This window comes from Euprymna scolopes, chromosome 23 (assembly GCF_053919585.1).
Source record: "Euprymna scolopes isolate OS-2025 chromosome 23, ASM5391958v1, whole genome shotgun sequence".
NCBI lineage: Eukaryota > Metazoa > Mollusca > Cephalopoda > Sepiida > Sepiolidae > Euprymna > Euprymna scolopes.
In genome coordinates this window covers 118,522,232-118,547,375 of record NC_136504.1, presented here as the reverse complement: position 1 = coordinate 118,547,375, position 25,144 = coordinate 118,522,232, and the positions used below count along the sequence as shown (strand labels likewise).

General features: G+C 32.6%; 1 protein-coding gene across 2 annotated transcripts in view; it reads right to left on the bottom strand.

Moving 5' to 3' along the window:
* LOC145246168 (uncharacterized) overlaps nt 1-25,144 on the bottom strand; it is a 197,582-nt gene that overhangs the window by 128,350 nt on the left and 44,088 nt on the right. For both annotated transcript variants that reach the window (XR_013863103.1, XM_080108035.1), the window contains exons 4-7: nt 21,299-21,357; nt 11,726-11,944; nt 3,900-4,109; nt 2,022-2,064 (exon numbers count right to left, since the gene is read on the bottom strand). Coding sequence is in view for 1 of the 2 variants with exons in the window: in XM_080108035.1 (XP_079964161.1) it covers nt 2,022-2,064; nt 3,900-4,109; nt 11,726-11,944; nt 21,299-21,357 (531 nt within the window). In the remaining variant the exon portion in view is untranslated. The remainder of the gene's footprint in view (nt 1-2,021; nt 2,065-3,899; nt 4,110-11,725; nt 11,945-21,298; nt 21,358-25,144) is intronic.

Genomic DNA, 25,144 nt, shown 5'->3' with positions numbered 1-25,144 from the left:
CACCCCCACGTTGGTGGTTAATGTTAACAGGTTAGTTTAGAAGGGTTATATATCAACTGAAAATTTATACTCCTCAAAGTGATTACAGGGCATTGCTATTTCATTGTTTGTTACCGGGGGAGGGGCTATTTATAGTGTTAAAAAGAAATTAAAAGACGGACAGACAAACAGACAAAATCTCTTTATACATTATTAGAATTAATGCGCCCTATGCACTCCTACCTCCTGTGGAGGGTCTACTGTTAAACATAAGAAAAGGATCAAATTGATTCATTAAATTCATTATTGTTGTATAGTTTAAGGCAAATAGTTTTAGATATTAAAAGAATTTCAAACGCTGTTGTTAATGTTTAGCCATTTTTTTTTTTATCGTTTATGTTTTGAATTCATGATGTAATAAATCTATGATGTCACCACAAAGCGATATTTTAAGGTAATCTTTTAAGCTCTATTTATAAGAAAGGCTAAATAGGTCAATTGATAAAACCTCAGACAGAAGAACTCATGTTTTTTGTTTCAATTTCCAGTCATATATATATATATATATATATAACAAAAAATCTAAGTAAATATATATATATATATATGTATATTCGTAACAGATAGACACAAACTAAAGCATTGTTTAATATGCATATAAAGGAAATTTAAGTTAATAAAATGCAGAAGTGTAACAGATAAACACAAACTAAAGTAAATTAAGATATGATGAAGAAAAAAGTGATGCAGATTCACATTTATTGATTTCATGTGTGTGTGTGTGTGTGTGTGGCTCACCTGTAAAATGCATCCCCCTTATATTTTCTTTTTCTTTTCATCAAAAACAAAAACAAAAAAATGCAAAAAATTCAATATTTAACGATTTGCTCAGTTTCTAATGCAGTGCTCTAGTAAATTGACCCTCGATATCGAAACCACTCAACAAGAACACACACATCCTTCTTATATTTTTTACTTTTCATCTTTTTCAATCTTTTTCAGCAGATTATCTACAATATTATCCAGCCCGCCCCCCAAAAAAAATTTTTTAATTCAATATTTAAAGATTTGTAAAAGGTGCTCAGTTTCTAATACAAAGTTTTAATAAATCTATCCCCAATATTGGAACCACTTGAAGAAAACACACACACACACACACCCATCTTATATGAAGGATTTTTCATTTATCTAAGGGCAATAATTTAGTCTCACATTCTCAGATAACATCACGTTACTATTCTGTCCAAAGTTTTTCCACATGCATTCAAAAAATTAATTTTATCTTATGTAAATATTGTAAATAATCTATATATAAAAGTGTGTGTGTGTGTGTGTGTGTGTGTGTGTGTGTGTGTGTGTGTGTGTGTGTGTGTACATTTCCCTATGCAATAACTCTGTCAATTTTAAGTCTACATACTCGAAATTTGATATACAGGGTACTGAGATTTGGGAAATTCGATGTGATTGGTTTTCGGACAGAAATTTGGCGATTAACGAGTCAAATATATATATTATTCCTTAATTGGAATTTTTTATTTTGAGATGAGCATTTTTATGTTAATTTTATTTTTATTTCGGACTATTAGTCTCATCTTTATTAGTTGTTGTTTGTTTGTTTTTATTGGTACACAGTTCCTATCCGTCGCGGTTACCACCTGACGAAGGCCAGAGGAAATTGGCCGAAACGTTGTGTACCAATAAAAACAAACAAACAACAACTAATAAAGATGAGACTAATAGTCCGAAATAAAAATAAAATTAACATAACGAGTCAAAGTTCAACGATTTGACCTTTGAGAACTCTACCAAACTCCTCCTACAATTTTGGGTCTAAACACGTGAAATTTTAGATATAGGTTCATTGGACATGGATCTAACTTAATAACTTGATTTGAGCCCTAAACAATAAATTTTAAGGGGTCATAATAGGGGTCAAAGTTAAAAAAATTGACCTTTCTTTTTGTTTTGCTCAGCATACACTTCAAAACACCCGGGCAACGCCAGGCTGAAATGCTAGTCTAAAAAAAAAAGGTTGATCTTACCATTGTCAAACGTTTTTTTCATCTCAAAAAATGGTTCCATTCGCTGAAAAATAAAGAAAATTTTTAAAACTTTGTACAAATCAATGAATTAAAACAACCTCAATTTATTTCATTATATATATATATATATATATATATATATATATATAGATTTTGCTATTGTTGTTTTTTTTACATATGGTTAATATTGGCTCTGCCTCAAAGCTCATTTTTTTATTTACTTAGAAAGTCGCCCTTTCAATTTGTTTGGACGTATATAACATTTTTATTTATTTATTATTTTTAAAACAGTAATCTACGTACACGTGTGTTTCGAGGTCATTACCTCTCGTCAGCGTAGTTCAACTGTTTCTAGGGATCGAACCTCATATATATATATTGTTTTTTATTAATATAGACAAATTCAAATGGTTGCAACACTGGACATGCTAATGTTTCAGACAGATGGCCGGTCAAGACTACAAGTCCTTGTCAGGTGATTTGTCTTCCAGAGAAGAAGAGTCCGGTTCTTAAAAGAAAGGTTTTTAAGAACCGGACCTGACAAGCAAAAAAGCCTCACCCGTACAGAGTAAAGATCTCTAGATGTAAGAAAGTCTAATGTGTAATGCAAACAGACATCTTGCTGCTCAACTCCCTACATAGTATCCCTGCAACTTATGTCTGTGTATACGGCATAATCACGTTCACTGAAGTTAAGCAATGTTGAACCTGGTCAGTACTAAATAAGTGACCATTTGGGACTTCCAGGTTCTGTATGTGCTCTCCGCTTATTTCGGCATTGTTTCCAGTCATCCTGGATTTCTCCTTGCCACTGGACTCAAACAGTGTTGATTCAGGAGAGGTGTGGTTGGAGATTGCACAACCCTTGCCTCACAATTACACGCGCAGCTGCCCCTACAAAAGGGTATGTTGTAGTTGTCTGTAATCACGGCTGCTACAAGTTTAGCGATTATCAAGACCCCTAAGATGTGATCCCCTCATGTCGGATATTATTTCTCATTCTCACGAAACACTCAACGTTACTTACTTTTTTTTGTTTTTTGTTTTTGTTTTTTTACTGATTAAACGCTTCAAAATAAATTAAACCACTAACAACTTAACCAGTTAGGTAGAAAACGGACATTTAGAAAATCGATTTATTTTTGTAAAAACAATAGTAAACAAGTAAAAATATTTTTTTTTAAATATTGTGGGGGTATATAGTCTTTTAAAAACAATATCTCCTTCAAGAATAGTCATAAAATGTGTTTTTAATCGATATTTATTCAATAAGGGACCATTTTTTTAGAAGCACAGATCATCTGCACTATCATTCTGTTGTAACAATGCAATATCTGCTGTTCTAGCCAACATATAATTACTGGTGCTACCAGATCAGGCTGCCTATTGGCTTTCTGAGATGAAATGCACCTACATCGATTTCTGTTTTTGTTTTCTATTCTCTTTTGTAAAACTTAATTATGTTCTACAAAAATAAAAAAAAAATCAACAGCCCCTTCCCCTTCCCCCCTCCTTTCTTTTTCCTTCCCTACTTCCTGGTCCCGGATATGAGGTCCTGAATATGACCTTAAACTATATCCAGTGGTGAGGCCCCAGCTTGTGGACTTTGGGGAGAGTGGAGCCACCCTTTAATTACCATTGCTCCCAGGTCCACTCTGACCCGGAGTGGTAGTACCTGTTAGGGTTTTTACTATGGGTTAAATAGAAACCGACTTGAAAACAACAAATATATTCTATTAAAGAATTTTTCTTCAAAATCTTGGGATTCGGCATTAAATAATCCGAAAAGGGTTGATATGCCGTAAAACAAAACCAACCAACATATAATTACTTGTAGCAGACTCTGTATAGGTATGTTTTCAATTGAATTGGACTGACCTTTGTTGATGGATGGATGACAATTAGAATCTTTTGCAAAGTATTTGACGTCGTTTTAGCCATGAATTTCTTTATTGTAGACTCCATTTCAGCGGCAACGTCGCGAGGTTCATAGTTCAAGTTTCCAGTACCCAGAGCAGGAAATGCAATAGAGGTAAGGCCATTAGACACTGCAGTCTCCAAACATATTTCAACAAAAGTTGAAATATTCTAGTAGAGAAAAAACAACAAAAAAAAAAACATAAAAATAAATAAACAAAAAAATCATAAACACAAATTAGCAAAAAGGGATTAATATTGCAAGACAGATAAATAGAAGCGCATCTTTGTCTCATTCTGAGTCAACTACCAATTATGCATACACAGTTAAGTGTAATAGATACAAAGGTGAACATCCGCGCTATATTGCATTTTTCCCTCCAGAGAAAACGTCACTCTTTTTCTGTTCTATTATTATTTTCATGGCATGCTCAACTGAACTCCAATCTTTGGTTCTCCACTGTAAAATATTCACAAGAAACATTGGCCTAACTACAACCACTCTAAAGAAGTTACCTTTCTTTCCTGTTTTATTAAAACTAAAAATATGTCATGTTCAGTTTCTTCCCATTCCTTGTCAGGCATTTCGATATCTCCAAAAACGACTGGTCCTGGATATGACCTTAAACTATATCCGATGGTGAGTCCCCAGCTTGCGGGCTTTGGGGAGTGTGGAGCCACCCCTTAATTGCCATTGCTCCCAGGTCCACTCTTACGCAGAGTGGTAGTACCTGTTAGGGTCCCAACTATGGGTTAAATGGAAACCGACTTGAAAAAAAATATATATATTCTATCAAAAAAATTTTCTTAAAAATAACTGGATTCGGCATTAAATAACCTGAAAAGGGTTGATACGCTGTAAAACAAAAACAACCAACCAACCAAAAACGACTCTGGTTCTAAATTGAGCTAATATTGGCTGCTCTTTTTGTTCTTGCCAGATCACCTAAGTTAAGCAATAATAAGCTTGACCAGTATCAGGTGGGTGACCATTTGGAAAGGTTGGGCGCTGTATGTACCACTCCAAATCATAGAAATTTCCAGCTTGGTATCTGGGGCATGTTTAATTCACTGGACAAGATGCACCCCTGGAAAAACTCATCTGGTGAGTAGGCAACAAGATGCCTACCTGAACCTGCATGTCAAGGACATGTTTACCACAGCGAATGGTGACATCTGAAGTGTGTGTAATATGCAGTTGTGCCTTGTAGATCACCTAAAACACTTCGTAGCTGGGGCTGGCTCAATTCTAGAAAAATGTTTACTCATATTTTTTTTTTTTTTTATATAAACGTCACCACTTATCAAGGCCGATAGGCCACTCAAAGATAATGGTTAAAGAGTGTAGAGTAGTCAAAAGGACAATATAGTAATCGATAGTAATGGAAGTTCAGTAAATTTGTTAACTTAAGTGGAACGGCTCATCAGAAATTTGTCACGTTGGACTTGAAGACAACCATATTAGAGAAAGCTGGAAAGCAGGAAAACGGAAGACAATTCCACAGGCGTGCAGTTCTAAGAAAGAAGCTTTGATCATGGAATCTCTGTTTAGGTTTAGGTACAGATACAGAGTGGGGAAAATTATTGATAATGTTTTCAGCTAGTTTAGTGTTTCTTGTGAAAGTTTGGCGAGGGGGGACCATAGATTGAAGCTCAGTCGAACACTTTCCATGAAAATAATGATAAAGCAGAGACAAACTCGCAACATCTCTTCTGTGAGACAGAGGTTGCAGCGAAGAGAAAAGGACATCTCCCACCAGGCCATGAAGTCTATTTTGAACCCTATCAAGGCAGGACAAGTCTTTTCTAGCAGCTCCTGCCCATATGTGGCAACAGTAATCCATCCTTGGACGTATCTGGCTCTTATATAGATAGAGAATTGCATCAGCAGTGAGATATCTACTGGATCGATAGAAGGATCCGACCATTTTCCCAGCGGCCTTGGCAACAGATTTGATGTACATATTCCATTTAAGATCAGGAGTAAAGGTCAAGCCCAGAAGCCTGTCAAAACTTGAGGCCTCCCCAAGACGAGAGTCATTCATTTTAATTGATGCCAGATGGGGATCAGAGCGTTGATGATGTAAAGATAGAAGCTTGGTTTTAGATGCATTAAAAGTAACCAGACACTCCTTTCCCCATTGTACAACGTGATCAAGATCAGAGGAGAGAGAATCGGAGAGAACTTGGTCGTTTACTGTGTTAGATGTGCTACCATAGATGGTAGTGTCATCAGCAAAAATGTCTACGAATGATGTAAGGATGTGATTTGGAAGATCATTAATGTAGATCAGGAAAAGAGTTGGGCCCAGGATCGACCCCTGAGGGACTCCAGCATTAATACTGTGAGCTTCTGATTTTCGCCCATCAACTACTACTCTTATGAACCTATCAGAGAGAAATGATTTAATAATTGAGAAGACATTTCCAGCAATACCATAGCTGGAGATCTTGTGAAGTAAACCTTTATGCCATACCCTATCAAAAGCCTTTGATATGTCAAGAGGAATTGCCCTAGAAAGGTTGCCTCTGTCGAGAGATTACCTAATCCTATGAGATATAACTGTAAGCACATCTGCTGTAGATCTAGCAGAACGGAAACCATATTGTGTGTCACTAAGAAGGTTATTTTTGTTGAGATGGTTGATTACTTCTGTATTTAACACAGATTCCAGCAACTTACTCATGACGCACAGGAGACTTATTGGCCTGTACTGAGAGGGGGATGAACGATCACCTGAATTCTTAAATACAGGGCATACTGATGAGATTTTCCAGGGTGATGGGAAGCAATTCTCCTTAAGACAATGTTTAAACAGTTTTGTAAGTATGGGCGCTAGTTCTGGTTGAAGTTTTTTGAGTACTATAATTGGAATATCGTCAGGGCCGGTTGCTTTACTGGAATCAAGGTTTTTGATTAGCTATATACAAGTTCTGCCAACAACGACAACCATGTTCTATCTTTTCTCTCTCTCTCTCTCTCTCTCTCTCTCTGGCTCGATCTCCTTATTTCTTTTCTATGAAACTTTCCTCTCTATGACAAATGGCACAGTTAATCAAGCTCTAATTTGTCTGTCTATTAATATTAATTACCTTCAGAATTTAGTTCACAATGGAGAAAGAAAAAGATAACCAACTGGCCTTCCTTGATATACTCATATCACGTACAGAGCATGGGTTTAAGACATCCGTATATCGCAAGCCTACCTTCACCGGACAATACCTAAACTTCAACTCCCATCACCCATACAGTATCAAATATGGAATCGCACGCTGCTTACAACATCGAGCCGAGACAATAAGTAGCGACACCATCACATACCACCAAGAAATGGTCAGGTTGAAGAATACCCTCCGTTGTAACAACTACCCCGATAGCATACTATCCACCAGACGTTTCAATAGTATAAGAGAGGAGAATGAAACCCAAAAACCTCCAACGGTCTGCCTACCATACATACGAGGCATCTCTGAAAAGATTCAGAGAATATGTGCCCCCTACAACATCAGGACGGTATTCAAAAGCGAGTCAACACTCAGACGACACCTGGTACGAGTGAAGCCCCGCATGGAGGAGAACATGACCAAAAACTGCATATACTCCATCCCATGCAGTTGCAGAAAGGTTTACAAGGGTGAAACATGCCGCCCCCTTAAAGTACGGGTGGAAGAACACCGAAAAGCGGTAACTAAAGGGGAGACAGAAAAATCGGGTATAGCCAACCATGTCTGGTTGGAGAGGGGGAACCATCGCCCCCATGGGATGAAGTAAAAATAATAAACAGAGAGACCCACTGGAAAGTAAGAAAACTTAAAGAAACGGCTCACATGCTCGGACATAACAACCTACTGAGCAAACCAAGCATAGAACTGAGTGCAATTTGGACACCTCTGATAGAGAGAGAAAACCTTGAATAACAACATTGGTTTATCATTAACATATGGCCGAGTGGTCCTAGATGTTGTATCAAAGTTTACAGTTACCCGAAGGTGCTGAGTTCAATCCTGAACGAAGGCAGTGAAAAAGTAACATTTAAAACAGAGAATCAGCAACTATGTCCCAAAGCCTAGCTGGAATCCGAACATGGTACCCCCGTAATAATAATAAAGGGTTGGGTTTGAGACTCCTAACAAACGGTTCCCCAGTTTGATACAAAACACCTGACGAAGGCCGGAGGACAAAACGGCCGAAACGGTGACAATAACAACCAAGACGAGGAAGTCAGTCCGACAATCTCAATCAATGAAAACACCTCATCTCAAAAATACAGACAATTACATACATATACATATACATACATATATATATACATATATACATATACTACGGATATCGGCCTATATAGAGATGACGGACTAGCTATAATAAAAAACTCCAACAAAGTCAAGGGAGAAAACTTTAAGAAAATCATACACAAGGAAATGAAAAAATTAGGCCTAAAAGCAGACGTATCAGCTAACATAAAAATAACTAACTTCCTGGACGTCACGTTAAACTTAGATAAAAACACATATGAACCATACAAAAGATAACGCTACTCCAAATTATGTCAACCCTAAGTCCAACCACCCACCATCAGTTATAAAACACATTCCCAACTCGATCGTAAGTAGACTCAGTAATAACTCAAGCAATGAAAATGCATTTAACAGGTCAACCAATATCTATGAAACAGCCCTAAAAAATAGTGGATACAAAAATATCGATATTAAATATAAGCAACAAAACACCAATAACTATAATAAAATCAAAAATAGAAGAAAAAGAACTATAATTTGGTATACGGCCTCATACAAACAAAACTTGGCAAGAAATTTCTAGACCTTATTGAAAAACACTTTCTCGCAACCAACCCCTTACACAAAATCTTCAATAAAAATACTTTGAAGTTATCTTACAGTTGTTGCGAAAATTTAGAGATGATAATTAAAGCACATAATAACAAAATACTAAATGAAAACAATGTAAACAACAACAACAAAATAAACAATAAAAAAGTAGACACCATGACAAAAATAAAACCAACACCAGCAGAAATAATAATAATAATAATAATAATAATAATAATAACAATAATAATAATAACAAACCAACCCCGGACAAGAACAACAATACCATCAATAAAAATACTAATAAGGAACAAGATAAATGCAACTGTAGACACCGCACACTTTGCGCAGTTCAAAATAAATGTCTAACAAAAAGCGTAGTTTATCAAGCAACAATATTTGCAAAAGAAAACCCAAATAACAAGAAATATTACGTAGGCATGACTTCCTTAGATTTCAAAACCCGATACTATGACCACAAAAGCACATTCAAAAATAAAAAACACCGTATAAAAACAACACTAGTGAATAAATACTGGGAACTCAAATAAAGCGGACATTCGCCGGTAGTCGAGTGGAAAATAATAAGACAAGCTACCACGTGCAGACATTTAGACGACCCATGTAAATTATGCCTTCATGAAAAATTTGCTATCCTGTACTTTAAAGAACCCCAAAATCTATTAAACTGTAGACGAGAAATAGCAAACAACTGTGTTCACAAAATAAAACTTACTCTAGGATAGCGATACAAAATAGCTTTAAAACTAACAAAAACAATAGAAAACAAACAAATAAATAAATTAAATAAACATGAATATACATAAACGACCACACACACACACACATATATATATATATATATATATATATATATATATATGTATATATGTGTGTGTACACATATGTATATTTATATATATATAAAAAAAAGAGCAGAAACGAGGAAAATCGTCTGCCTTAAACCACTAACCTAGTCCTAAAACAGATCCTTTGTTCGATACAATACATGCCCATTGGCTGATAGGAAGGGGCGCGGTGGATACTAGAAAGCTGATTGGCTAACTAAAAACCTCAACATATATAAAAACGAGAAACAACCATAGAATTCGCGCATAAGCCTGACGAATCCTATAGTGGATGAAACGCCGAATATTCAGTGTAGCTTAATCGCCATATATATTTTATAAATTACTAACTAGCTCTACCTATGTATTGAGCACTTTTGAAGTAAATATTTAAAGTTTACGCACAAATTTATACTTTCGTATATTAATTTTTACTTCAAAACTGCTCAATACGTAGGTAGAGCTAGTTAGTAATTTATAAAATATATATGGCGATTAAGCTACACTGAATATTCTATGTTTCATCCACTCTAGGACTCTTCAGGCTTATATTCAGTGAATATTCAGGAATATTCAGTGTAGCTTAATCGCCATATATATTTTATAACTTACTATATATATATATATATATATATATATATATATATATATATATATATATATATATTTATTATTATTTCGTGTAAACAGTTACATAGATTTTTCTTTTTGGCGTTGAGAGGTTCCAGGTCGCTTGATGAAGTCTCTTTGACTGAAACAGATGGCTATTTGTAGCGATCATATGTAACTGTTTACCCTAAATAATAAAAAAATATTTTCCTCTTTTTATTGAGCACTATTTAACAACCTTGTTGTCTTCATTAGTTCTGACTTTTGAACACCTCAAACCTGAATATATATATATAACAACGTGGAGGTGGAATTTCTTTTCCCCAAATGAAAACACCAGGTTTATCATGTACAAAATTAACTTTTTGTTGGTAACATTGTATGGAAATAACCTCCGACGAGTTGGTGAAAAAAAAGGAGATTTTTATGAACACATAAAATCATAAAATTGCCATCCCATTAACGAAATGACTGTAATGAAGAAATCCCAGATGAAACAAACAAAAGAAAAAAGGAAAAAATGTAAGTCTTCGAATTTCAACAAAGTTTTGTACTATATATATATATATATATACATTATATATATATATATATATATATATATATATAGTACAAAACTTTGTGGAAAACATTTAACGAGAATAAATGTTTAATTTCAACTTGTATCTCTCGCGGTTTGCGGTAGTCTAGTGGTTCCGGTCCTTGCTAATGAAGCCAGACATTACTTCTGTTGCTGATGTTCGAGTCTCTCAACTAGCATTAATCGTGACACCCTGCACTGATGATAACCGAAAGGATGAAACACTAGTGGCTGTAGGTATTTAATAATTATTATAGTAAATAATAAAATAATATATATATATATAACAGAATATTTCATACATATACAAAAATAATATCATGAAGTAATATAATACATTCTGTAGATATCTATTCAGTATGTACTTCAATAAACACCAAACACTCTAATGTATACTATTCAAATGAAACAAGTTATACATATGCATATTAGCTAGCTGAGGAAAACAGTCAGCAGGAAGAAAATTCCACAAGCCTGCAATTCTGGAAAAGAAGCTACTGGAATAGGAAGTTGCATTACAATGAGGTATCAAAACAGTGAACTGATGAAGACCACTAGACCAACAAGTCAAACAAGCTGGAACAAAGGAAGCAGGGAATAGATCAGGCAATTGTGAAAAACACATGCCATAATAGTATTTAAAGAAAAGACTGAGACTAACATCTGTAAGAGGTAGGTTGCAGAGAAGAAGAAAGCATGAAAGGGAGAGACGATCAAATTAACCCTAACCCTAACCCAGACGATCAAATTACAGATATGTTTCTGCGCTTTCTCAAGAAACCTCAGATGGGACAGTTCAAATAGAAGTTCTGGAGCTGGGTTGCTCACAAATAGTGGAAGAGTTATTGATTAAAATAGAGAAGAGTTGGGGGTTTTTAAAGGCAACCAACATAAAAAGCAGAAAACAATGTCATACTTACAGGCTGGCCATCGTTACTCGGAAGAGCTCCAAAGAAAATATATTTACATGGTAAATTGTATCCCTTTGTTATTGCAAGTTCAGGAAAAATAATTCCATATGGATGATTTTGGGAACATTCTGTTTGGATTTGTCTGCCTACTTTTTGTAATATAGCCTTCGCTACGCCACCATTCGATAAAATTAGATTTTGATTTACAGAACATGTAATAGCGTCAGCCTGTCAAAGAAAAAAATCACCATATAATTTTGACATTAAGAAATTTAGTGCTTCTCTATTATACAAACAAAAAAAATATATTAAATTTCAATTGAAACAAATGGTACCTACATAATTTTCATGTCTCAAATAGTAACATATCCAAAAATTATAGAAAAAGTAATTATTAATGAAAAACTGTTTTTGATAAAGTTTATATGGAGAATAAATTTTGTCCGACATTTTGAATTGCATTCATCACGTGACATAAGCACAACAGAACCTAATTATCTCCCCTGTCAGCTTACCTCTTTTTTAGTAAGTGTAATAAAGTGATTTCTCTTCCTTTCACAAATTTCTTTTTAATTAATAAAAATTTTTTTGTTAGAAGCATCAGAAATTCAATATAAATATGAAACTATTTGTAATAATGAGATTCAATGTTTTTGAAATAAAGAAATTCAATATAAATATGGAATCTTTTTTGGTCCCCCGACAAAAGGAGGGTGGACCTGTAAATTCACCCTTGTCCGTTCCTAAAAATCGGCCTTGTGCCTAATTTGCTCGCTGGGGGAGCAAATAAACACGTCGTTCCCGGCGTGATCGTCAGCTTTGATCAATGCGGAGTTTCTCCTTACATCAGACAATTGCTATTCAATTTTGATAATCCCCCATTAAATGGAGAGCTGGTCCCTCCCCCCCTCACCATCATCTTGGGAAAGTCAAAACTGCCCCGCATTGAAACAAAGTAAACAAACCCCAAAAAGCTACCCCGCAGTAAATAAAATACTGCCATGTCATCGTAACACTCCTGAGATGACCTCATTAAGCGGCCACCTGTCAGTCAAACCTCTTTCACTCACTTTATAACCCTTAACTTAAAACACTTATCAATTTCTCTCCCCTCGTGGCCGAGATGGTTAGGTGGTTGGCTTTTTTTTTCTTTTCATTTCCACCTCTGCGTCAAGGGTTCGGGGTTCAATCCTACCTTCCTACTAAAACCTTTATTTTTCTTTTAATGTTTTTTTTTAACGCACACACCTCAAAACACCTGTGCAACGCCGGGTAAACCCCCCCCCCTCCTGCAAGTATTATATAAACAAACAAAAAAATGTTAAATTTTTTCTGCAAAATTCAAAAATTTACTGGTTTTAAGCCAAAGTGCAGAATTTCTTTCAATAAATAAACACTTTTTTTTATTAAAATTAAATTCAATATTTCGATTCATAACAGAATCTTTATCAGGAAATATAGTTTTTTCTTTTCTTTTGTGTACCATAGCGATGGTAATGCTTGGCACGTTTTCCTTCAGATGTTGGTAAAGTATAAGGTTTAAATGTCTGAAATAGTAGAAGACTTGCCGCCAAAATATATATATATATATATATATATACGGATATGTTAATTTATAGAAAGTATACTGTTTATAGTTTATATGGTATGCAAAATTTAAAAATTTAATGGTTTAAGACCAAACAAGTCCAGAATCTTCATCAGATAAATACAGGTTTCTTTTTTTTTTTTTATAATATGGCGATGGTAATGCTTGACACATTTTCTTTCAAGCATGGTATGTAAAAAAAAAAAGGAAAAAAGCAGATGAAGATTCTGTTTTTGCACTTGTTAATAATCTAATATATAAAAGGCTATTTGTCTGTCTGTCTTCATATTTTCAAATTCTATCTCCTCCGACGATAAAAGTGGCAGAGCGGCGCTAGAGGCCTCAAATGATTGAATTTATTATGGACCGTTCTTTTATGGGTCTTTAGCTGGTCAAAATTGTTTTTAATGGGTCCAAAATTGTTTTTAATGGGTCCAAAATGGGTCAAAATTGAAAAAAAAAACGCTAGTTTTTAAAAATAACAATTTGGCTTTTAATTTAATATAAATGTCAAAAGCTTGAAAAAAAATGCAACTTTATACAGAGACTTTTATATAGCACTGGAGATAAAGATTGATTAGCTGTTTTCATGAATTTTGTTTGTCAATAACATGATTAGAACATTATTTTGTTTGTCAATAACATGATTAGAACATGATTTTGTTTGTCAATGACATGATTAGAACATTATTTTGTTTGTCAATAACATGATTAGAACATTATTTTGTTTGTCAATAACATGATTAGAACATTATTTTGTTTGTCAATGACATGATTAGAACATTATTTTGTTTGTCAATGACATGATTAGAACATTATTTTGTTTGTCAATGACATGATTAGAACATTATTTTGTTTGTCAATAACATGATTAGAACATTATTTTGTTTGTCAATAACATGATTAGAACATTATTTTGTTTGTCAATAACATGATTAGAACATTATTTTGTTTGTCAATAACATGATTAGAACATTATTTTGTTTGTCAATAACATGATTAGAACATTATTTTGTTTGTCAATGACATGATTAGAACATTATTTTGTTTGTCAATAACATGATTAGAACATTATTTTGTTTGTCAATAACATGATTAGAACATTATTTTGTTTGTCAATGACATGATTAGAACATTATTTTGTTTGTCAATGACATGATTAGAACATTATTTTGTTTGTCAATGACATGATTAGAACATTATTTTGTTTGTCAATAACATGATTAGAACATTATTTTGTTTGTCAATAACATGATTAGAACATTATTTTGTTTGTCAATAACATGATTAGAACATTATTTTGTTTGTCAATAACATGATTAGAACATTATTTTGTTTGTCAATAACATGATTAGAACATTATTTTGTTTGTCAATAACATGATTAGAACATTATTTTGTTTGTCAATAACATGATTAGAACATTATTTTGTTTGTCAATGACATGATTAGAACATTGTTTTGTTTGTCAATGACATGATTAGAACATTATTTTGTTTGTCAATAACATGATTAGAACATTATTTTGTTTGTCAATAACATGATTAGAACATTATTTTGTTTGTCAATAACATGATTAGAACATTATTTTGTTTGTCAATAACATGATTAGAACATTATTTTGTTTGTCAATAACATGATTAGAACATTATTTTGTTTGTCAATAACATGATTAGAACATTATTTTGTTTGTCAATGACATGATTAGAACATTGTTTTGTTTGTCAATAACATGATTAGAACATTATTTTGTTTGTCAATAACATGATTAGAACATTATTTTGTTTGTCAATAACATGATTAGAACATTATTTTGTTTGTCAATAACATGATTAGAACATTATTTTGTTTGTCAATAACATGATTAGAACATTATTTTGTTTGTCAATGACATGATTAGAACATTATTTTGTTTGTCAATAACATGATTAGAACATTATTTTGTTTGTCAATAACATGATTAGAACATTATTTTGTTTGTCAATGACATGATTAGAACATTATTTTGTTTGTCAATAACATGATTAGAACATTATTTTGTTTGTCAATAACATGATTAGAACATTATTTTGTTTGTCAATAACATGATTAGAACATTATTTTGTTTGTCAATAACATGATTAGAACATTATTTTGTTTGTCAATAACATGATTAGAACATTATTTTGTTTGTCAATAACATGATTAGAACATTATTTTGTTTGTAAATGACATGATTAGAACATTATTTTGTTTGTCAATAACATGATAAGAACATTATTTTGTTTGTCAATAACATGATTAGAACATTATTTTGTTTGTCAATGACATGATTAGAACATTATTTTGTTTGTCAATAACATGATTAGAACATTATTTTGTTTGTCAATAACATGATTAGAACATTATTTTGTTTGTCAATAACATGATTAGAACATTATTTTGTTTGTCAATAACATGATTAGAACATTATTTTGTTTGTCAATAACATGATTAGAACATTATTTTGTTTGTCAATAACATGATTAGAACATTATTTTGTTTGTCAATAACATGATTAGAACATTATTTTGTTTGTCAATAACATGATTAGAACATTATTTTGTTTGTCAATAACATGATTAGAACATTATTTTGTTTGTCAATAACATGATTAGAACATTATTTTGTTTGTCAATAACATGATTAGAACATTATTTTGTTTGTCAATGACATGATTAGAACATTATTTTGTTTGTCAATGACATGATTAGAACATTATTTTGTTTGTCAATAACATGATTAGAACATTATTTTGTTTGTCAATAACATGATTAGAACATTATTTTGTTTGTCAATAACATGATTAGAACATTATTTTGTTTGTCAATAACATGATTAGAACATTATTTTGTTTGTCAATAACATGATTAGAACATTATTTTGTTTGTCAATAACATGATTAGAACATTATTTTGTTTGTCAATAACATGATTAGAACATTATTTTGTTTGTCAATAACATGATTAGAACATTATTTTGTTTGTCAATAACATGATTAGAACATTATTTTGTTTGTCAATAACATGATTAGAACATTATTTTGTTTGTCAATGACATGATTAGAACATTATTTTGTTTGTCAATAACATGATTAGAACATTATTTTGTTTGTCAATAACTTGATTAGAACATTATTTTGTTTGTCAATAACATGATTAGAACATTATTTTGTTTGTCAATAACATGATTAGAACATTATTTTGTTTGTCAATAACATGATTAGAACATTATTTTGTTTGTCAATAACATGATTAGAACATTATTTTGTTTGTCAATGACATGATTAGAACATTATTTTGTTTGTCAATTACATGATTAGAACATTGTTTTGTTTGTCAATGACATGATTAGAACATTATTTTGTCATAGAAAGGTATACAAGATTAAAAGTCGCTTTATTGGTTATCTTCGATAAGGAAACGGTTTGTACAGAGAAAAGGTTAGTTGTTGTAAGATTTTCAGTGTGGAGACACAGATTAAAGATTAGAGAGGCTTGTTGAAGAAGAATAGTGTTTATGTGTGCTTGTGGTTATAGTAGTCATTGATTAGAGATGTGAAATAAAGTTCATTTATGTACAGCATTGAAGTCCGTGTGTGGCTTGTTTGTATTCATGCTACCCCGGGGCCAACAGAAGGGTGTGCTGTCAGTAAGAGCCAGTAAGAAAGAGAGAGAGAGTGTGTTACCAGTTAAATCTTTTATAAACTCAGTCACGTGACTGAGAGCTGGCTTCTGATTGGATAAGCGAGAAGAGAAGTGTATTTCAAAATCTTCAGCCACCAGAATTCACTCCTGCTTATGTTTGTTGCAAATCCGTCTGCCACAATTTATTAGAATTTGTTTTATATTAGTAAATTCATGCTGCAAAATAGTTGGGGTAGAGGAGATTAAGTTTTTAATTATGTTTTGTATCTGAAGGAACATTTGTTTTATTAATTAACGATGCATGGATTATTTTGTTGCACGGATTATTTTGTTGCACGGATTATTTTGTTGGGGTTCTAGAAGTAAAAGTAACAGGCAGAGTATTAGATATGCAGTGCCTTCCATAAGTTTCCAGACATTTTTGTAAAGGCATTTAAAATTGTGGTAGACTCTTGAAAATACATCTTATGAGATGACTGACCAATTTTTATGATTTCAGGTTCAAATGAACAGCTACAGCAGAAATTGGAATGCACCCCGCTGCGACAAGACCATTATCGCCCAAAATGGTTACCAGCAGAGCATGAAGGAAGACTAGTGGCCAATCAGGTTGGATTAAAAAAATCTAACCAACTCTCGCACTAAAGATAAAAGCAACAATTATTTTGGGCATTAGTTAGTCAGTTGCTGTTAAGATCCTGTTTGGTCCACACCTGCTGAATGATTTTGGGACTCCGTTACCAACAAGCAAGTGGTAACATAGAAAAAAGAAGAGAAATTACAAAATTACTAAAATGAATAGGTTTTCAACTGCTCCATTTTTTTCGATTGTTTGATTTTGGAATTTAAATTGTCATCGACTCGTATATAGTATGAGTTTTCGAAAAAAACAAAAAGAAGGATTATGTTAAGATTATATTTTTGTCGTCTTTATTTTTCTTTTGTTGGACATTGTCATGAAAACTCGATTTAAATGCACTGATCATATCGCCTCCAAAGCTTATAGACAACATTTCTAAGTTAAAATCCTAATAACTTATGTGTTATTACAGTTTGGATGGCGAGGGAGGTCGAAATGATGTCTAGCGGATGTTTCTGTCAATGACCCTCTCGGCATACGGATTATTTCGGATTTCCTGGAATATTTAAAAATAGGATCCCAAGGGAGGATGTAACACTACAGCTGATGAATTTTTTAAAAATTTTAAATGCAATTTGAATGTGAGGACACTTTAAAAGGACGATATGCATTAAAATTCTGTTTTAAACTGCATAGAATGCTTCCAACTGCTTTTGGACCATCTTGTATGAATTGAGCACAAGTTTTTGACTGGCATAAGAGATTCAAGAAAGGCACGGAGTATGTGAGAGATGATGAGAGGTGTGGGAGGAGTAAGGAAGTCAGAACACCAGAGTTGATTGGCCAAATAAAGAATTTCATGGATAAGGGATGTTATATGTCTATAGAGACAATACATACACAGTTTGATATCAGTGTGGAAACTGTACACACAATTATTCTCGAGGAAGCAAAGATGTGGAAAATTTGCGCAAAGTTTGTCCCAAGGATGCTCAGAAAAGATCAGAAAGAAAGACATCGTCATGACAGCAGGAAGATGGTCAAGCTGATTAATTCAAATTCCTTGCTCGCTGTAACTTTTTATTATTCTCTATGTTCAAGGAAAACTTTAGAGACTGTTGTTATGAAACAACTGAGGGGATGAAAGACTATGTGGCAAGGGCCATTGACACGCTCACACAGGAGGACTACCATGGAGCCTTCCAGAAGTTGTTGGAACGGTACCACAAGTGCACTGCAGCCGGAGGAGATCACTTGAAGGGGACTAGAGTTTCATGTTTTATTATTAATAAAAGTGCCCATACGAAAAAAGTCTGGAAATTTATTAAAGGCACCTCGTATATCGAAGAACTATAAATCATATTTTACATGAATTTATTGTTCGACAGGATACTCAACTAAGAAATATTATAATTTTCTTAGTTACGGCCCATCTGGGAAATAGGCCCAAACTAGGAGGGTACCGGAAGTTGAATACCCCCTACTGGAGATACAAGACTTCTGGATAAAACAGCTAAGCTCATTCAAGAGGCTTAAGTGGGGGCTGGTACAGGGAGTAGATGGTGGGTTACTCTCAGACCCTCACAGCAGATAAAGCCAGGATGAAGAAGCAGTTAGAGGAAAAATTTGCAAGAGTTTAAGGGATACTGTAAGTCAAGAACTAGCTAGGCAGGACCTTCGATGCTAGTGAGCGTTACATTGGCCAAGTAATTAGGACTAGACTTAGGAAAGTAGCCAACATAGGAACATGCTATATTGAAAAGTGCCGAACTAATGAGGTCGTTCAAGTGTCCCCATTGCAAGACTCCTGCAAAGGAAACGCTGGAGCACGCGTTCTTCGAATACAGTAGACTCAGATGGTACTAGGTGTATGTCAACAAGGTGACAGTTCGCATCAAATCTTTTACTGATCAGGATGTGGTCCATCTCTTCAAGCACCGGCTGAAGGTAAACTAAGATGTGATAGGAAAAGACTACATCCCATTCCCTCTGACCAAAGATGGACTAAGATAACATGTCTGTGCATGCGTAGAGGTTCCAAGTTGGAGTTCGTGTTCCCAGCCTAAGCATGGCACGCATGGTTTCAGATCCTGCCAGACTAAAACAAGTGCTTCGATTACATTCTTATCTGAGTGAATAGCCCACTCCATCCCCAATAAGAAACCACCAAGATGCCAACATCTAACTTTTTCTTTTTCGTCCTCAGCCACCCCAATAAGTGATCTTGGAGCAACTTCATATGCACCCCCCCCCCCAACCCCAGTTTCTTTGATCCTGTCTAGAAGTTAGTCCCATGTACAGAGTGACCTGCTTGTTTTTGGCCCCCACCAGCCGGAAAACAGTGGCTGGTCTACCACCTAGGGAGGGTTATGTTTATAACTTTATTTCATATATATTAAAAAAGACACACACTCAAAATAGGATTTGGGAATCTTAAGTGCTTGAGGTGAACGAGAACTTTAGGCTACAGCATAGACAAGAAAAGGTAGAGTAATGAGGATGACCATAGACACACACCTCCTCAACTTTTGAGTGACCTTGTGCCTAATTTTTTGTTTATTTCTGTTTTGCTGTTTTTGTAACTTTTCAAAGAAAATAAAAATATATCTCAAAAGGTAGTATCTGTTCTGCTGTTAAACTTATGTTATTACTAGGGCTATGGCAACAGAATATTCTTATCTTTGTACAGTCAATCAACCAACAACCACATCACTCTATATAAAAGTATATACAATATCAATGGATACACACTCAAGTCAAAACAATAAAAAGAATATGCTGTTGTCCTAGCCCTAGTTATTACAAAATAAAAAATAACAATGTGTCCATATTACATTTGTTGTTGATTGTATCTTGAATATCTTTATGTAATTTCTGTGTCTGCTATCTGGTTTTCCTAGTTAATTAGGAGTGCGTGTCTTCTGTGTATGCATGCCTTTAGACACTCACTACGAACATTTAAATATTTTTGATTAGAGTCCTTTATAGTTTTTATGATATATTTCTCCACATTGTTCCCTTTTGCGAAAGTAAAAAATAAATGTGAGAAGGTTTCTAATGCTGATGATACAAAAAGAAATGAAGATGCAAAAAAACGAAGATACAAAAAGAAATGAAGATACAAAAAGAAATGAAGATACAAAAAGAAATGAAGATACAAAAAGAAATGAAGATACAAAAAGAAATGAAGATACAAAAAGAAATGAAGATACAAAAAGAAATGAAGATACAAAAAGAAAGGAAGATACAAAAAGAAATGAAGATACAAAAAGAAATGAAGATACAAAAAGAAAGGAAGATACAAAAAGAAAGGAAGATACAAAAAGAAATGAAGATACAAAAAGAAATGAAGATACAAAAAAAATGATGATACAAAAAAAATGAAGATACAAAAAAAATGAAGATACAAAAAAAATGAAGATACAAAAAAAATGATGATACAAAAAAATGAAGATACAAAAAAATGAAGATACAAAAAAATGAAGATACAAAAAAATGAAGATACAAAAAAAAATGAAGATACAAAAAAAATGAAGATACAAAAAAATGAAGATACAAAAAAAAATGAAGATACAAAAAAAAAATGAAGATACAAAAAAAATGAAGATACAAAAAAAAATGAAGATACAAAAAAAATGAAGATACAAAAAAAATAAAGATACAAAAAAAAATGAAGATACAAAAAAAATGAAGATACAAAAAAAAATGAGCCAAGAAGATTAGGAAATTCAAAAAAGTTGAAAATACTTACGTTTACTTCAGTGATCAATCCACTTATGACATCAACTACACATCGATCATTTGTGACATCTGCAATTTGGAAACAAGTTTTAATTGAGACGACAAAGTTAATGTAATTTGCATCTACACACACACACACACACACACCCACCCACACACACAATTGTCTAATATTCATAATGATAATTATCAGTTCCTGCATTGATGATTGCATAATGAGTGTCTGTAGATATAAAAAATTATTTATGTTTTTTGAAAAGCCCCTTTGAGAGATTTAAGTTCACCCCTATTTTGTCAATTCAGAAAAAAAGCTATCAACTAGCGTACATGCATCCTTCCAAACTTCCTATTGGTAGAATACTCTCATGATTATGGATTATGACTACTTTTTACTAGACTATTGAAACTTAGGCCTTTGTAGTACCTTTCATGATAGTTTCTAAACCCACTTTTTTAGTTGAATCGATTATGGTTTTAAAAACAAGCAATCATCTATTTATCTATAACTGCAATTAGCAGGAAAAGGTGATTACAAGAATGGTCTAGACTTTGATTCTGGTGCTGAGAGATAAAATCCCTGGCATGCGTTTATGACACATTTTCTATTTCTCCGGCGTAATTTGAAAGGAAGTGGAAACTCACACTCTGTGGAAAGTTTTTTTTTATTTTTTTTTTTTTTATTTATTTATTTTTTTTTTATGTGAATTATTTGTAGCACATCAACTGTCTTGTCTCAGCCCTCATGGGGAGAAAAGTGAATAGAAACTCTGGGTAAACCAGGCAAACAGTGAAAAATAATTTACGTTTTTTTTGGTTTTTTTTCATATTATTTATTTTTTATTTTTTTTTTTACACTTTCCTCAGTTTCATCACAAGGCGAATGGGTATTTCTCTCCCACTGTGAGAAATGCGATACAAGGGTTGGAAAGCGGGGCACACTGATCCACAAGTGCCAGGACAGCCCAGCCCCATCAGAATTCACTATTAGGGACGCCGCTGGCGATTAGCAATAAAGTCTCCTTTTCAAAGAGAAGGGCCTGGAAGGGTGTACCTCCTAGAACTGCACAGGGCCACCCTCATACTGCAATTAGCAGGAAAAGGTGATTACAAGAATGGTCTAGACTTTGATTCTGGTGCTGAGAGATAAAATCCCTGGCATGCGTTTATGACACATTTTCTATTCCTACGGCGTAATTTGAAAGGAAGTGGAAATTTAACTTTTTATTTCTTACTCACACTCTATGGAAAGTTTGTTTTTTTTTAATTTTTATTTATTTTTTATTTAATTTATTTTTTATTTTATTTAGTTTTTATTATTTTTTTGAAATTTTATTTTTTTTTTATTTTATTTTTTTTTATTTTATTTATTTTTTAAAATTTTATTTATTTTTTATTATATTTATTTTTATTTTATTTATTTTTTAAAATTTTATTTTTTTATTATATTTTTAAAATTTTATTTATTTTTTATTTTATTTATTTTTCATTTTATTTATTTTTTATTATTTTTTAAAATTTTATTTATTTTTTATTTCATTTATTTTTTATTTTATTTATTTTTTATTTTATTTATTTTTTATTTCATTTATTTTTTATTTTATTTATTTTTTATTTTATTTATTTTTTATTTTATTTATTTTTTATTTTATTTATTTTTTATTTTATTTATTTTTTATTTTATTTATTTTTTATTTTATTTATTTTTTATAATTTTTAAAAATTTTATTTATTTTTTATTTCATTTTTTTTATTTTATTTATTTTTTATTATTTTTTAAAATTCTATTTATTTTTTTTATTTTATTTATTTTTATTTCATTTATTTTTTATTTTATTTTTTTATGTGAATTATCTGGACTGAAATGAGTTTCAGCATTGTTTTGGCATTACTTTCATTTTTTATTTATTTATTTTTTTTTTACTTAAACAATGTTTTTTAGCTAATAACAGTGAAGATTAAACGAAAACTAGACCAAAAAATTAGTCAACCTCTGTAAAAACCAGTGTAGAGGCTAGCTAAGGAGACAATAACTATAATTTTCAGGTTATAGGACAGTTATGTTCTTGAATTATTGTTGATCCTTAGCTAGCTTCTTGACTTTTGTTTTTATATAAAGATGGTGATTATATTTTTCCGGCTTAATTTGCATTTCAGTGTTTACTGAATTTATCTAACTGAAATAGTATAAATTAATACAACTTGGTTTTTTTAAATATTCTCTCCTATATTTATCTATATATATAAAAGCGAAAATGTATGTATGTATGTACGCTTTTCCTCAATGTCCACAATAGGCTTCTTTCAGAGAAGCGCTTGCTCGCTTCGCAGCTTCTTAAAACTCTTTATATTATCCATAAATTGTAATATCTCACACTTAACCACGGAGCTCGCCTGTCTATTTAATTTTATTGACTTTCAAACGTTACATTCGGTTTTCGGCATAAAAAAAAGCGAAACTCTACTCTAATCACCAGCCCAGAGCCAGTGATCTCTAGAGAGTTAAGTAACATTTGTTCAATGTCGACTTCGTCATATCAGACGGTAGCTTTCATTTGGAGACGAGACACTCACCCTAATAAACAGTGAGCTGTTTTTCCCCGAACTTAGTTAAACACAAACAAACCAATTTATTTATTTATTTATTTAAAAACTGTCCCGCAAAAAATCGTAACTGCGTCACATCAATCAAAAACGTGCACCTGTTTTTTTTCACACTTTACTATTTTCCAACTGCGCGTCGTCAACGCTTCGTTTTTTTTTTTACGGGCACCTGTTTTTTTTTCACATTTTCGGGTTTTTACACACACACCTACAAACACCCGGGCAACACCGGGTACCCCTTGCTAGTATATCTATAAAAGTGAGTTGAGGACAACTCTCAACCTATATACTCAACAAAATTTTTATTGAAATTTGGTGTATAGACATGTGGAGAACTTTTTAATTGGTTTTCATCCAGAAAAGAGGGTTGCTAAGGAGTTTAAAAAATTGAAAAATTAGTGCTTGGTTTCTAAACTGTTTCACATAACAGCTTTTGAAAACATTTTTTAAAAGATCATATCAAGCCAGCTTTTGGTTTTGGTTTTGATTTCAGCTAAAGTATTTTTCTTACTTATAAGAAGTGCACAGTTTATGCATATATTATGACCGGGCAACCTGCTAATTAATATATAAAGTAATTTAAAATAAATTAATTAAATAATAATGTAATAATTTTGTTAATAGTGTAAATAAAATACTACATAAATATTTAGAGTTTATTATTTAAGTATTGAATAACTATTATATTATTATATTATATTATAACTATTATAACGATTGAACCGTCCTCCTAAGTAATCGAAGTTACAAAATTCCCACTAATGTTTACTATGCTAAAATCACAATGACTAATGTATACCTATTAACCCTTATCCTCGAGTGGCCTCTGGGCCTTGATAAGCGGTGACACCCATGTAAAAAAAAAAAAAAAAAGTTCACGTATGACTATAGAAAAGCATTTGCTTGGCGATTCATTGGAGAAGTTTTTCAGTTCTGTAATTATTAAAGGACTGGATAATTAATTTGCTGATAAAATTGTCTCAGAGATGGGTACATTTATTGATGACACTACGCTCTATAAGAGATACGAGGGAGAAACAAATGAACATATACCAAGGCAAGAGCAGAAACCCCAGAGGAAGACCTCCAGCCTGTAGTGGAAGGGGGACAAAAATGGAAGGTACCATTCTATGCTGTCAAGACTAAGTTTATTTCCTTTAATAACTACAAGAAACCTTCTTAACCATCAATCAATTGGCTAATGATATATTGCCTGAAAGTACTTTGTTCAAACTCCTTAGCTTAACGTTCACAG